Here is a 14,274-nt window from a genome sequence, read left to right on the forward strand (position 1 = left end):
TGTTCTGTTCTTTCCCTGTTGCCCTGCGGTTTTCTCCCTCTTATGTTGACTGTAGACTTTGTCAACCTCAGCACATCCACTTACACTGAAACCAAATCCCTCTCCTTATTAACAAATCAATAGATCTATCCCAATCATTCAGAACATTTGGAATCACATAAAATTGCTCGTGAATTCAGAAGTAACCCCTGTACCCAAAGAATGGTAAGAATGTAAAATGGTCTACCACAAAGAAAAGGCAAATAGTATAGGGGAGACAAGAGAAGTACATGAAGGAAAGGGAAGCGAGACTTCCTCTGATAGGTTTGGAAAGACAGAGAGAGGCTCAAGGGATCTGAATTGGCTGGAATCTGAAGCAAAAACAGAAAATACTGGAAGAACTCAGCCAGTTAAGCAGCATCTGTGAAAAGAGAAACCAGTCAACATTTCAGAACAGGGACCTTCCTCAGATCTTAAGCACCCCAGCACCTGTCTGTGGATCTGTCACTTTGTAAGGTTTGGTGCTTAAGCTGAAGTATTACAAAGATTCTATAAGCATTGTCACTGTTTAAAATGATCAAACGTTGTGTGGTGTTTGAAAATGCCACTAAAACCAAAGCGGCTATAGCCAGACACCTAGTACTTGTTCTTATTTTAATTACTTATTATCATTAATGTAATTATTTTGTTATTGAATTATCTGTTGCAGGAAGATCAGATGAAGTCACACGAGGCCAAGCTGAAGCAGATATCCACTGAGCTCACTGAACATCGTTCTTACCCACCCGACAAGAAGGTCAAAGCCAAGGAAATTGATGAGTACAGACTGAAAGAGCACTACCTGGAATTTGAGGTAGGGTCTGGCATTTGTCTCTGCAATATAACAACACACCATTGGGTTGAGAAGGAGCAGGCTCAACATATGCAGGAAGACATGTGGCTGTGTACAGAAGCAAACTATTTTCACATGTTAACTATTAGACTGCCACAAGAAATGCTCAGCAATACAACTTAGTGTCTGTATTTGCTGCGTTATTCGAAGTCGAAGTCACATGCACAAGTACATGTGTGCACAGGTGCAATGAAAAACTTACTTGCAGCAGCATCACAGGCACAGAGCATTAGAGACTCAACAGTCACAAGGAAAACATAAATTATACAGTTTTTACAATTAGAACAAAAAATAGTCCATTGTAATGCAAAGTGGTCATAGTGTTGCTATACTGAGGTAGTCATTAGGGTTGTGCAGGTTGGTTATTTTTGCACCTTTGGCAAGCATGCCTTTAGTATTCTGGTCCGTTACTCTGTGATTACACCCCTAATCTTTCTTTCATCAAAATGCCCCTTAAAACCTATCAGCTTAACCACGCCCTTGGTCATTTGCCTGAACATCTCCTTGGTCAGCTCAAGGTGAGACTTTGATTGATACAGAGGTTTTTACTATTTTAAGGGTGCCTCAGAGATTCATGTTATTGACCAGGAGAGGTCCTGTCATTTAATTTGAAACAGCCAGCTTGTGAGTATTCTATACATGTCAACATTTCTCAGTTATAAGGACATTCCTTGGTGTAGTTCTCACGGTTGGATGATTACACGTGAACAGGTGCAATTTTAAAGAATCATTGAATCGATGGAGTCATTCAGCCAACTGACACTATGTCAGCTCCAAATGCAACAATCTTTTTAGCCCTGTTCCCCCGCTGTTTCCTCGTTGCCCTGTAATTTATTCTAACTCAAGTACCGAACCTATTCTTTTTCAAAGCCCTGATTCATTCTGCTTCCTCTGCCATTACAGACAGGGAATTCCAGATCATAATCTCCTCTCCACAAAAGAAGTATTTCCTCATTATCCCCTTGTATCTTTTGCCCACAGTGTTAAGTCTCTGCCCCCTGGTCCCTGAACCATCTATGAATGGGAAGACTTTCCTTCGGTTCACCCGGAATAAACCAGCCATGATCTTGTCCACCTCTATCAAATCTCCACTCAGCTACCTGATTACCAATTGCTTTCTGATTACTTTTTGCTGTTTTTTTCCAGCTTAATTGTTGGTTCAAGAAATGTGAATGAAATGAATTTATTATAAATAAATTATTTCTTCTTTCCCTGAGGGAGGCAGGTATCCTGTTTACAAATTCATTATTGGCTCTTCTTTATCTCTTCCAATTGTCTTCACTCTTCTCTTGAAGATACTTAGTCATGAGAAAATATGCATTAATTAAGTTTTATGTTGATGCCACTTTAGGAGGATAGTAGTATTGTGATTATGTTGCAAAACTAGTAATTCAGAGGTTTGGATGTTTAAGTGAACTGGTCACACTGTTACTGCACCCATACCTAGCAATACCACACTTACTTAGAACATAGTACGGGCCCTCAGTACGGGCCCTTCAGCCCACGACATTGTGCCGACCTATATAAACACCTACTCCCTGATCAATCTTACCCTTCCCTCCTACGCAGCCCAGAACCCTCCATTTTTCTTACTTCCATGCACCTTTCTAAGAGTCTTTTAAATGCCCCTATTGTATCAGCCTCTACCACCACCCCCAACAAGTCAGTCAGTTGTGTAAATACCATTGAGCACTGTGGGAACATCTTCATCATAAGACTCTAGCGGCTTTGAATGGGGTCAAATTTTGTTCATCGTCTCCTCATCTGCCTTGAGGAATGACGTACATTATTAACGTGTCAATCCAAATCATTCTATTTCTTAATAAATCTCAATGAATTTATGTGGGATAAATATTCAAAGAAGTTTTTTATAAACAAAGTCACAGCTACCGATGGCAAACACATGGAATTCCTTGTGTTTTTAATGACAAAAGTACAAATGTACAGAACCATAAGGTGTATTATTAGAAATACAGTGTTTATGGAAGTTGTCATGTGTACATGAGCTGTACATGTGTGGGGGAAAAAAAGACTAAATAAATACCCTCTTAAATCCATGCTAATAAGATTTATCTGGAATGCTCTAGTAAGAAGGAATAAATCTAAATGCTCGCAATGGGAAAAAGTATTGCTTATCTGCTCAAGGGACCCCTCAATCCCCCTGTCCCACCCCTAAATCGACAAATTCACCACAGAATCCATCTGCACCTAATGCTTAACTCTGCATTACCCACATCCATAATTTCCCTTGAGAAAGGGCTGGTGAAGTGCTGAAGCTTAATAGCTTGCTAGGTCACGTCAGAGGGCGTTTGTCTTCAACAACCCTTTAATCTGGTCTGAATTTGTGTATAAACCAGGCCAGGTCAGCAGAAAAGATTAATAAAACATCAGTGTACCACGTACGATTTGACAGTTGGGTTGTTTCATAACCAGCATTATCAATTATTAGATTTTTATTCTAGATTATTAATTAATTGAATTCAAAGTCAAAGTCAAGTTTAGTGTCATATGCATGAGTACATATCTGCACAGGTGCAATGAAAAATGTACAAGCAGCAGCATCACATGCACATAGCATCAGATAAGCAGCATTCACAAGAAAAACATATTATAAACAAATTTTACAAGAAAAACACAAATTAGAACAAAAATAACAGTCCATTTTAGTGCAAAGTGATTCAGTGCAAAAATGTAACCTCCACAGCTGCCATGGTGGAATTTAAATGTACCTCTAGATCATTAATTTATTCCAGGGATTCGCTGTCAATAAGTTTCTATGAAGCAGAGAATGTTACTATTGGGTAATACTGCAAACACAACTTCAGTGCATACCAACCATCAAATTCTAGATTCTACACTGTGGGGTGTAGCACAGACAATTTGGCAAAAGGTTCATTAGTTGCTGCTGTCTGTTCAGCTTGGCAATTTCACATTTCTCTTCAGGCTATTGCTTACTAGAAGCTCCAGAGCACAACTTCGAATGGAAACCACACTAAATTCTGCCCCCTGCTCTTCTAATTAAAAGTTAGCCTTGTAGACGTTACCCCCTGCTTGGAATGTTGATTTCAATAATAAAACAGTGTTTACAGAGTGCAGTTTAGATTGGACTTTGAAATATGCGGAAGGACGTTTAACACCGTGCAATTTGTGCATAAAAGAATTGAGCAGAGGCCAGCAATGTATCATGAATATGAGAAAGCCACTTGCAGTCTGTCAGATATTCTCTGGATCTGCTGACCTTTTGCTGTAGAATGGTGTTTGTGAAATGATCGACAGGGTGAATTCATATTTCAGGCAACCATCTATTTGAGTCAGACTCAAGGGCATGAAATATAATTGGCTGAGCATTGGCCTTATGCTGTTCATCATGATGTTGCTTTGTGTTAAAATGTTAGTTCATATGAACATTGAATCCACATTTTATTTAACAAATTGAAAAAAAAGTAAAAGCCAACACCTTGCAATTGATGTGCTGAAAAATATGTAATTGGTTCATTTGGAGACATTGTTTACTTTGGAACATCAGATACTGAAGGACTAGCATCCAATCAATTAGCCAATCAGCAGAGTTAGCACACTTCAGCTCCCCCTCACTTTATCAACCAAGCCTAATCTAGCTTCCCATTGAATAATTGCCCCTCCACTACACAATGTGCTATTGCTAACCCAAAGATGATTCACTCTCCTCCTCCTTCCCCTCCTGTAAACTTGAATCTGCTGGCACCGGGTCACAGGGTGTGGAATTATTGACCTTCAATTTATCTCTCAAAGTCTTCCCCAGTCTTAACTCCACCATTTCCTCGTGTTTAAGCCCATTGGCCCATGTCTTGTCCTCCACTACACCAAGGGCAGCCAGTATTCCAGTCGCCAACTGTCTCCTACAACTTGCTGCCTGAGTGTCCCAGTCAGTTTGGCTCATGCCTCCTATTTCTTTAAATCTCCTTGCTCCTTTCCTCCTCCCCATTCACACCATCATGCGTTCCTTTTCCTTCTCCTCTTACATTCCTTACCCATCCATCTTTACCCCTGTCATCTCCCTGGCTGGCTAATTGTTCACTTGTTATCCACCATCCCTAGAAAATAAGGACCATTGCGTAGTAACATCGGAGATAATGCAGTTAAGCTGAATAGAACTATAAAGTCATACACAGGGAAACAGACCCTTTGGCCCATCGAGTCCATGCTGACCATCAAGTCCCAATTTACCTAATCCTGCACTAATTACATTTTATTCTCTCCACTTTCCCATCAACTCCCCCACAGGTTCTACCACTCACCTACATACTGGAGGCAATTTACAGTGACCTATTACCAATGCACATGTCTTTGGGATGTGGGAGGAAACTGGAGCACCTGCAAGAATGAAGACAAAACAAAAACCTTTAAAGAGAAAGAAACATGGTCACAGGGAGAACATGCAAGCTCCACACGGGCAGTTCCAGAGTTCAGGATTGAACCTGACTCCATGACCTGCACCACTGTGCCTCCCCGGCTAGTTCCGACTGTTCCACTAAGTTGTGGGAAAGTGAGAAAGAAGTAACGTGGCAGAGTTCAAACAGCCCACTTAAATCCACAGACACAGGGGATTTCCAAGGAGCTGCTCTGTCTGTGTGCTATTGGAGGAACTACAGATATCTTTGCTTTGGATGTTTTTTAACTACCTTTCTTTATTGCTTCCATTGCTAACCCTCTGCACATCTTGTTTACCTTGTCAGTCTTGCCCATTAGATGTCCACCCTTATTTCTTGAGGTACCTTCCTTGAATGAAGGCATTAAATGCATTCACAGGCAGCAGTAACAAACCACCAACTGCACCCCTTTCCCAGCAGTCTTGTACACCTTATATCTCCTAAAGTAGGCAAGATGCAACTCATTTATTTTAGAGCAATGGCTCTTATTATGTGCGTGACTGGAAGTCCTGCTTTATAAAGAAATATGGATTTCATGGTACAGTAGTTATAAGATTGATGAGGACAATGCCTGCACTGAGAGGTTGTACTGTTTGGGTCTAATTAAGAGAAGTGGTGAGGTGAACTGGTGGAGATCTTGCAAAGAAATAAAAACAGAAAATTGTGGAAACACTCAGAGGTCAGCCAGCATCTATGGAGAGAGAAACAGTTAACATCTCGGGTCAGAAATGATGAAGAGCCTTTCTGCTGATGCTGCCTGATCTGCTGAGCCCTTGAAATGGAGATACAAGAGATTGCAGATGGTGGAATCTGGTGCACCAAACAAACAGGTTACCCCTTTGCTTCCACAGATGCTGCTTGACCCGCTAGTTCCTCCGGTAGTTTCTCTTTTGAGCCCTTGAAATGGTTTGATTGGATTAATGTGCAGATATTTCCACTCGTGAGAAAGGACAGAGTTCGGGGCCACAGATGTGTATTGGTCACCAATAAATCCAGTCAGGAATTGCGCAGGAACTTTGTCATCCAACGAGAGATAAAGGTGCAGAACACTCCACCACAAAGAGCAATTTGGGCAAACCGCATGGGGGGGCAGCGAGATAACGACATGAGAACGAAATGTTGAGAAGTGTATGCTGGTGGCGTTGGATCAAGGAGGCTGGGAATACAGCAGATTGTAAAGTGTAGACACGAGACTGAACTGATTGGGCTAAATGACCTGTTTCTGTACTAAGCAATCTGTTTAATCTCAAAAGAACACTGATTATTCAAGTGAGTTTTAAACTGCAGAATCATTGAGACCACTTGGAAGGAGTTGGATTGCATTCAACAATTTCAGCTAACTTGCTTTCTCTGTTTGTTTCAGACCTGGCAGGTCTGCTGTAATATTGACTTATCTTTCCTCTCTCCTGTAGCATGATCTGACTTGCTGGACATTTCCTTCAGCTCTGCAATTCATAGCTTGCGCACGTTCCTTTATTTGTGTTCTCTCTCTCTGACCTCCCTCATTAACCTGTCAACTAAATGGCTTCATCAATAGTTTAGCACCACACAACACTGACGTAACTCTATCAGTGAAATTCCATTTATCCTACCCATCTGTGTACCACCCACTCTACAACTTAAAACTGACCGGTTTTTAGCTCTTTCTCAGTTCTGAGGAAGGGTCTAGGGTCTGTTTCTCTTTCCATGGATGCTGCCTGACCTGCTGAGTGCTTCCAGCATCTTCTGTTTATATTTTGGATAAAAAGTCCCCACAGTTTATTGACTTACATTTTCCCTGAAACCAGTGGAAGTAAAATTGATATGATCCTTTTAAGGATGCCAGCTCCTTGCGCAGATCACATGGGTCGGCACGGTAGTGTAGCGGTTGGCGTAACACTGTTACAGTGCCAGTGACCTGGGTTCAATTCCGGCCACTGTCTGTAAGGAGTTTGTACGTTCTCCCCATGTCTGCATGGGTTTCCTCCAGGTGCTCCAGTTTCCTCCCACATTCCAAAGACCTACAGGTTAGGAGCTGTGGGCATGCTACGTTGGCGCCGGAAGCGTGGCGACACTTGCAGGCTGCCCCCAGCACATTTTCAGTAACGCAAAAAGACGTATTTCACTGTGTGTTTCAATGTACTTGTGACTAATAAATAAATATCTTAATATCTTTGAGAACACTGATAAGCCCTACAGCCTCTTTTACAAGATCTCTTTAACAAATTAATCACAGATGCAAGGAGAAAGAGACATAGAACACTACATTACAGCATAGGCCCTTCGGCCCACAATGTTGTGCCGACATTTTATCCTGCGCTAAGACCTATCTAATGTAAGTCAATAAACTGTGGGGACTTTTTATCCAAAATATAAACAGAAGATGCTGGAAACACTCAGCAGGTCAGGCACCATCCATGGAAAGAGAAACAGACCCTAGACCTCCCACATAACCCTCTATTTCTCTAGCATACATGTGTCTATCTAAGAGTCTCTTAAATGTCCCTAATGTATCTGCCCCCACAACCTCTGCCGGCAATGTGTACCATGCACCCACCACTCTCTGTGTAAAAAACTTACCCCTGACATCCCCCTTGTATCTTCCTCCAATCACATTAAAATTATGTCCCCTCGTGTTAGCCATTGTCGCCCTGGGAAAAATTCTCTGACTGTCCACTCGATCTATGCCCCTTATCATCTTGTACACCTCTATCAAATCAACTCTCATCCTCGCTCCAAAGAGAAAAATCCTAGCTCACTCAACCTATCCTCATAAGACATGCTCTCCAATGCAGGCAGTATCCTGGTAAATCTCCTCTGCACCTTCTGTAAAGCTTCCACATCCTTCCTATTATGAGGCAACCAGAACTGAACACAATACTCCAAGTGTGGTCTAACCAGAGTTCTATAGAGCTGCCACATTACCTTGCAGCTCTGGAACTCAATACTCCGACTAATGAAGGCCAACACACCATAAGCCTTCTTAACAACCCTATTGACCTGCACGGCAACCTTGAGGGATCTATGGATGTGAACCCCAAGATCCCTCTGTTCCTCCACACTGCTAAGAGTCCTGCTGTTAACCTTGTATTCTGCCTTCAAATTCCATCTCCTGAAGTGTATCACTTCACACTTTTCTGGGTTGAACTCCATCTGCCACTTCTCAGCCATGTTTTGCTCTTTTGGTACAAATTTGAGGTGTGGCAGAACAAATCTAAAACACTCACTAAGCATCATGAATGACACTCCACAAATGCAATCCTTTCCTTTAGATAAACTAATTATTTGTGACCATACTGCATATCATGTCACAAGACCAAACAAATCACTGAAATTGCTTATTTAGTTCTCTCAAAGCCCAGAAACTTAGTTGATCTATCAGTTTATGTTAGATTACTTTGTTGAATGTTAGAGTCAAGGTTTCATCTGCTTCCATCTCTAGGGTGAAGCTCCGATATCTTTTCAATTTTCTCATCTTGTCAGAGAGAACAAACTTGATTTATTTCCTTTCTTTGGTTTTCACCTCAATGGGGCACTGACTTTGAGGGGAGAATACGCGAGCTCCAGATTTCTGATGACCAGCAGCTACATGCACTCCACAGGGAGCTCAGTGCACCTAGGTGCATTTGTTTGCATCAAAATCTATGGCTGCCTCCAGGATACCTTGGGGAATTATTCTCCATTTAATCTGAGCCTGAAGTGCAAACAGTAACATTAGTAATTATTAACATTTATTTAGCAGCTCCTTAATTCACTCCAGTGGTAATTAAGTTATTGACTGATGCGCTTGATGAAGGAATTGGATGCATGAAGTCCTTCAGTTTTATGAGAAGAACTGACACCATTTGTATTCCATGCAGATGAGTGTATTCTGCAATGTAGAAATTGGATGTGGGTTTAAAGAGATGAATAATTGCTGGATTTGGTGAATTTCTTTACAACAGTCAGTTAATTCCTTCCATATTTCCTCTCTCTCAACTCTGCTGATGAGAGCAGCAAAATGTAATACCGATGAGCAGAGATTATCTGCCTGAAGATTTAAACTCATTTGAATAGGAGTTGCAATGTTTTATTAGTGTAGCTGTAACTTCACAACCATTTCATTTTTATCCTTTTAATAATTATTCCTTAGTGCACCATATCCTGCCAGGAATATTTCCTCACTTGCAGACGTATGGCCAATCATTCTCAAAGTAGAGATGCGTTGACTTTCTGATCTCATTGTAATACTTGTCACCACTGGAATTATTCAGCTCCATTTCAAACCCTTGTTCTATACACCACTCTTCTTATTAGTTCCATTGGAAGGAATATTCTGGCTTCACGTCATTTATTTTAAATTTGTTCATTGCTCAGCTTGTGGTCATTGTTGGCAAGGCCCATCCCTAATTGGCCTTGAATTGGATGGCCTGTGGGCCCTTTCAGAATGAACTATATTGCTGTATACAGGCCAATCTGCTGAATTGATTTCCTTCCTGAAGGGTTTTTACAACAATTTCAGATTATTAATTTAAATAAATGTTAATTCTAGTTCCTGTGGCTGGATTTAAACTCAGGTTACTTGATTACTACCACAGTAATTTAATCACTATGCCACTACTGTACACTGATTATCTGAATTGACTCAAACCTTCTGGGATGCAATTGCACAAATCCTATGTGCTGGCCCCTTCCCAAGAGGACAATGTTCATGTCTGAGCCTTGAGAGCATGTGTAGGCAGCTTATCGAACCACAATTATGTGGGATCTGTCCGCATGCATAAACATTCCAGCAGCAAGGAACATTTGGCTAATTCCTCCTTACCCAGCATAATGGCGCTAGGGCCAACCATCCTGTCCCCTTGATTGAGATCAACTGATCAAGAGCTCCAACCTGAACCCTCCCTGTTTAGTTTATTGGTATTGGTTTATTATTGTCACTTGTACCAAGGTACGGTGAAAAACTTGTCTTGCACACCGGTCATACAGGTCAATTCATTACACAGAATGATGCACAAAATGTTTGCACAAAATGATGCTTGTAATCCCTGAATCAAGCTAGCTCTTTGAGGGCTTCAATAGACTAAAGATGTTTTCATGGATTTTTCCAGAATATTTGCGTCTCACTTCAATAACGTCAATCATGTCATTGTATGATACAGGAATGTGGATTGTGAATGGCAAGAAAACCTAATAGTTTCTAATGCTAAGATTTTCACAGAGTTTTGACCAAAGAGAGAACTTCCATTTGTATAATTGATTTTCTGATCACATGGCATTCCAAAATGATGTACTTTAGAATTGTGGTCACTGGTGTAACACAGAGAATGAGGTAGCAGTTTGGACAAAGCAGTGTTCATTTCAAGGTTAACGGTACAGTAGCACAGCTAGAGGAGCCACTGCCTCACAGGGCAAGAGACCTTGGTTCAATTCTGACCTCAGGTGTTGTCTGTGTGGGGCTTTCACATTCTCCCTGTGACTTTCCTCTGGCTGCTCCAGTTCCCTCCCACATCCCAAATATGTGTACATTGATAGGTTAATTGGCCACTGTAACTTGCCCCTAGCAGTAGAATCTGTGGGGAGTTAATGAGAATGTAAGGGAATAAAAAAAATGGGATTAATGCAAATCTGGTACAAATGGGCAGTTGATGGACTCGGTGGGCCGAAGGGCCTGTTTCTGAGCTGTACCTGTCTTTGACTCTATGGCTAATCCAAGGCTGTGATAATCCTGTGCCACACCTTTTCGGTGATCCAAGTTTAAATGTGTCAGAACTGGTGCCATGTTCCTTGCTTCTGTGGAAAAAGAAGCACCTCCTGGCCTTAGAAGTACATTGTATAAGCTCTAATCTGAAAAAGTAAACTGGACTCCAAGGTAAATATATCCATTTGTCCCAGTATAAGTTGGTATCTGAAGTGTGCAGAGTGATATTGAATGTATTGTTTAAAATTTTAATAACCGGTCTTGTAGAGTCATAGAGCAATACAGCACAGAAACAACCCAACATGTACGCAATATGGCCCATATCCCTCTAAACCTTTCCTATCCATCCACTTAACCAAATGTCTTTTAAACGTTGAGAATCAGAATCAGGTTTACTATCACTGTCCTACATGATGTGACATTTGTTGTTTTACAGTAGCAGTACAGTGCAAAGACATAAAATTACCATAAATTACAAAATAAATAAACTGGTTGAATTGCAGTTGCCATTGTACCTGCCTCAACTACTTTCTCTGGCAGCTCGTTCCATTTACACACCACCCTCTGCATGAAGAAGTTGTCCCTCAGGTTCCTTTTAAATCTTTCCCCTCTCACCTTAAACCTCTGCCCTCATTTTTGATTCCCTTTCCCTGGGAAAAAGATTCAACTTATCTATGTCCCTCATGATTTTATACACCTCAATAAGATTACCCCTCAGTCTCCTACGTTCCAAGAAATAAAGTCCTAGTCTACCCAACGTCCCACATAACTCAGGCCCTCAAGTCCTGGCAACATTCTTGTATTTCTGCTGATGTATGAGAACATGGTACGATTTAGTTGCAGCTAACTGTATTTTTGATGAGTGGAGGCAGGTGGATTCAGTAAAAAAGAGAGTGACCATTGGCTTATTCCTCATTCTTCAAGGGGGAAAGAGGGATAAAGGCACTTTTGATTGTTATAATCTTTGTTCTTGTGAACGCAGCCTACACTATTGTGGTGTTCTGTTCATGCACTAAGCAATTACCATGTTGTCTTCTGTTATAGAAAACCCGGTACGAGACCTATGTTCAGCTCCTGAAGGAAGGAGGGCAGGAGATACTGAACAGTGTGGAGAACGACGGCAGTGGGATGAAAAAGTCGCACTCCAGCCCTTCACTGAACCAAGAGATGTATCCTGTAAACGCAAAAGTCAAGCGCAATGTCTCGGAAAGAAAAGACCATAGGCCTGATACAGCCAACAACAAGCAGAAGTCTTAATTCCACAGCAGGAATACACCTCCCAACCCCAGCCACCAAAACGTAACCAAGTGACGCAATCTGTGACTTGTATATTTTTGTGTAAAATATTATTTAGATGTCAACTTTTTGGTAACAGAAATTGTGAGTATGTGACTGATACGCTAGTCCTTCATTTGCAGACACTCCTATAGCTTCTAATATATTTTTTTGGTTGTTTGTAGATTGACTTTTTTTTAAATATTGCCTTAAAGAGACAGACTCCTATGTGTTGACCTGCTATTTTAAAAACCATTGAAGGTCATTCAGTCCAAGGTTTACACAAGGTGGCTATCAATGATTGCCAGCCTACATATGGATACATGTCATTTCCCAGACAGGGAAATGACATTGGCTGCATTTTAGTGTACGCGTGTGTATGAAGTCGGGAACAAGGTGGCTGCTGACCTTTGCAGTCCTTTTTTTGTCATTTCTAATAGTTTAAATTATTTAAGCCAAACACTCACAAAGAAAGTGGAGTTAAGTGAAGGTTTCTCTGGGTGTTTTTATTTGTAAAGAAACATGGCTTTGTACAGTGTAGCTTTCTTGAGATCAACAAAAAGCATTCTCTTTAATGTGCTATTGGCTGGATCCTTGATTATTTCTCCCTACCGGAAGTGAGGAAATAAATCCCTCAACTTCCTTATTCACTCTGCATCTACCCCTGCCCCCTTTTCTCCTTCCAGCAGTCATCTCCCTCATTAGATTATTTGGGACACTCCACTTTAGTAATTCCCGTCAGCAGGCAGTTTCCACTCCAAAGAGAGCATCAGAATTCCCCTGTCTTTTGCGTGCCAGTAACTTAGCAGTAGTGATAATTTAGCATTTAGCAATACCACATGCCAGTAGCCCTGTATCCTCGCACAGCCCACACCACACCAACAGCTGCTACTGAGCCATGAAACTGTAGTCTTTCCAGTATTGGGAGAAAATAGTTTGAAACACTTTCTGTTTTGAAATGATCATGTGGCTCCATTTTACGCTTACTCTAAATGCCAAACAACCTTGTTACCTGTATATGATGTTTCCTTTACAAGAATATAACAAATATATAGAAGGTACCATCTGAATCCTATTGATTGTATCTTTAAAAACTAGTATTTATAGTGCACTTTAAACAGGACACGTAGCTTGACCACTTGTTTTTATTATTTTTTTAAGAAATGTGTGTTTGTCTTCCATTTCGTTGTATAATTCCAGGCACTTACACTCGGGCAAGTTCTGGCATCAGTCAGACAAGTTAAAGAGGCAGTATCGTCAGAGAATTGCAGTTGATCCAATAGAACGTTTGCTTGAAGCAGGAAATTGCATTTTGTCCTTCAGAGCCACTACTGTTATTGAATTTCTATTGTCATGAGGCTGTAATTTAACCCTCACCATGCCAGTCAAGTAGGGGTCTTGCACCTGAAGGAAGAGCACAAAGTTGTGCCTAATGGTGGACTCAGTTTGTCACATCGAGTGTGAAAAGCTCATTTCTTTTCTATAAAGAAATTACATCACTCTCGCCTGGCAGAATGTCACTCATACCTTCTGCATCTGCAGATAATAAGCGGCTGTAATGGAATTTATAGTGAAAAGTGGTATCTGCTAAGTAATGCATTTTCAGAGGCAAATAGGTGTCTCTGCTCAGTGACATTTGGTATTTCTCTGTGCTGTTATGATATTTATTGACGTTCTTTGTTGCATCTCCACTCAGTTCTGTAGCCCAGTGGACTTTTTTTATGTTTTCTGTATATAATAGATTTACTGTACAATAGCATGCAGGAAGCCTTCTTTCTGCTGCAGATGTTCCTTGTTTTTGCATGCTGTCCTCTCAGAGAGACAAGAGCTCACATCAATAAATTCTATTAGATGTTGTATTGATTCCTGACTCTTGTTTACAAGGTAGCTTAAAGTTTATGTTTTTCTTCACTTGCTGCGATGCTATCTGATGCACCATGCTAAAAGTAGAGCAGGCTGGTATCAATGGATGAGGAAATCCAGTACAAAGTTATCATCACCTCGCATTTCTACCATCTTCTTAATGTTGCAAGATGTCCCAAGACACACCAAATTGGCAT

General features: G+C 41.0%; 1 protein-coding gene across 6 annotated transcripts in view; it reads left to right on the forward strand.

Moving 5' to 3' along the window:
* LOC127582098 (PH and SEC7 domain-containing protein 3-like) overlaps nt 1–14,070 on the forward strand; it is a 336,591-nt gene extending 322,521 nt beyond the window's left edge. For all 6 annotated transcript variants that reach the window (XM_052037102.1, XM_052037138.1, XM_052037119.1 and 3 more), the window contains 2 exons: nt 689–832; nt 11,984–14,070. In XM_052037102.1, the coding sequence (XP_051893062.1) occupies nt 689–832; nt 11,984–12,196 (357 nt within the window). In that variant the 3' untranslated portion in view covers nt 12,197–14,070. The remainder of the gene's footprint in view (nt 1–688; nt 833–11,983) is intronic.
* Nucleotides 14,071–14,274: the final 204 nt, after the last annotated feature.

Source organism: Pristis pectinata, chromosome 2, assembly GCF_009764475.1.
Source record: "Pristis pectinata isolate sPriPec2 chromosome 2, sPriPec2.1.pri, whole genome shotgun sequence".
Classification (NCBI taxonomy): Eukaryota; Metazoa; Chordata; class Chondrichthyes; order Rhinopristiformes; family Pristidae; genus Pristis; species Pristis pectinata.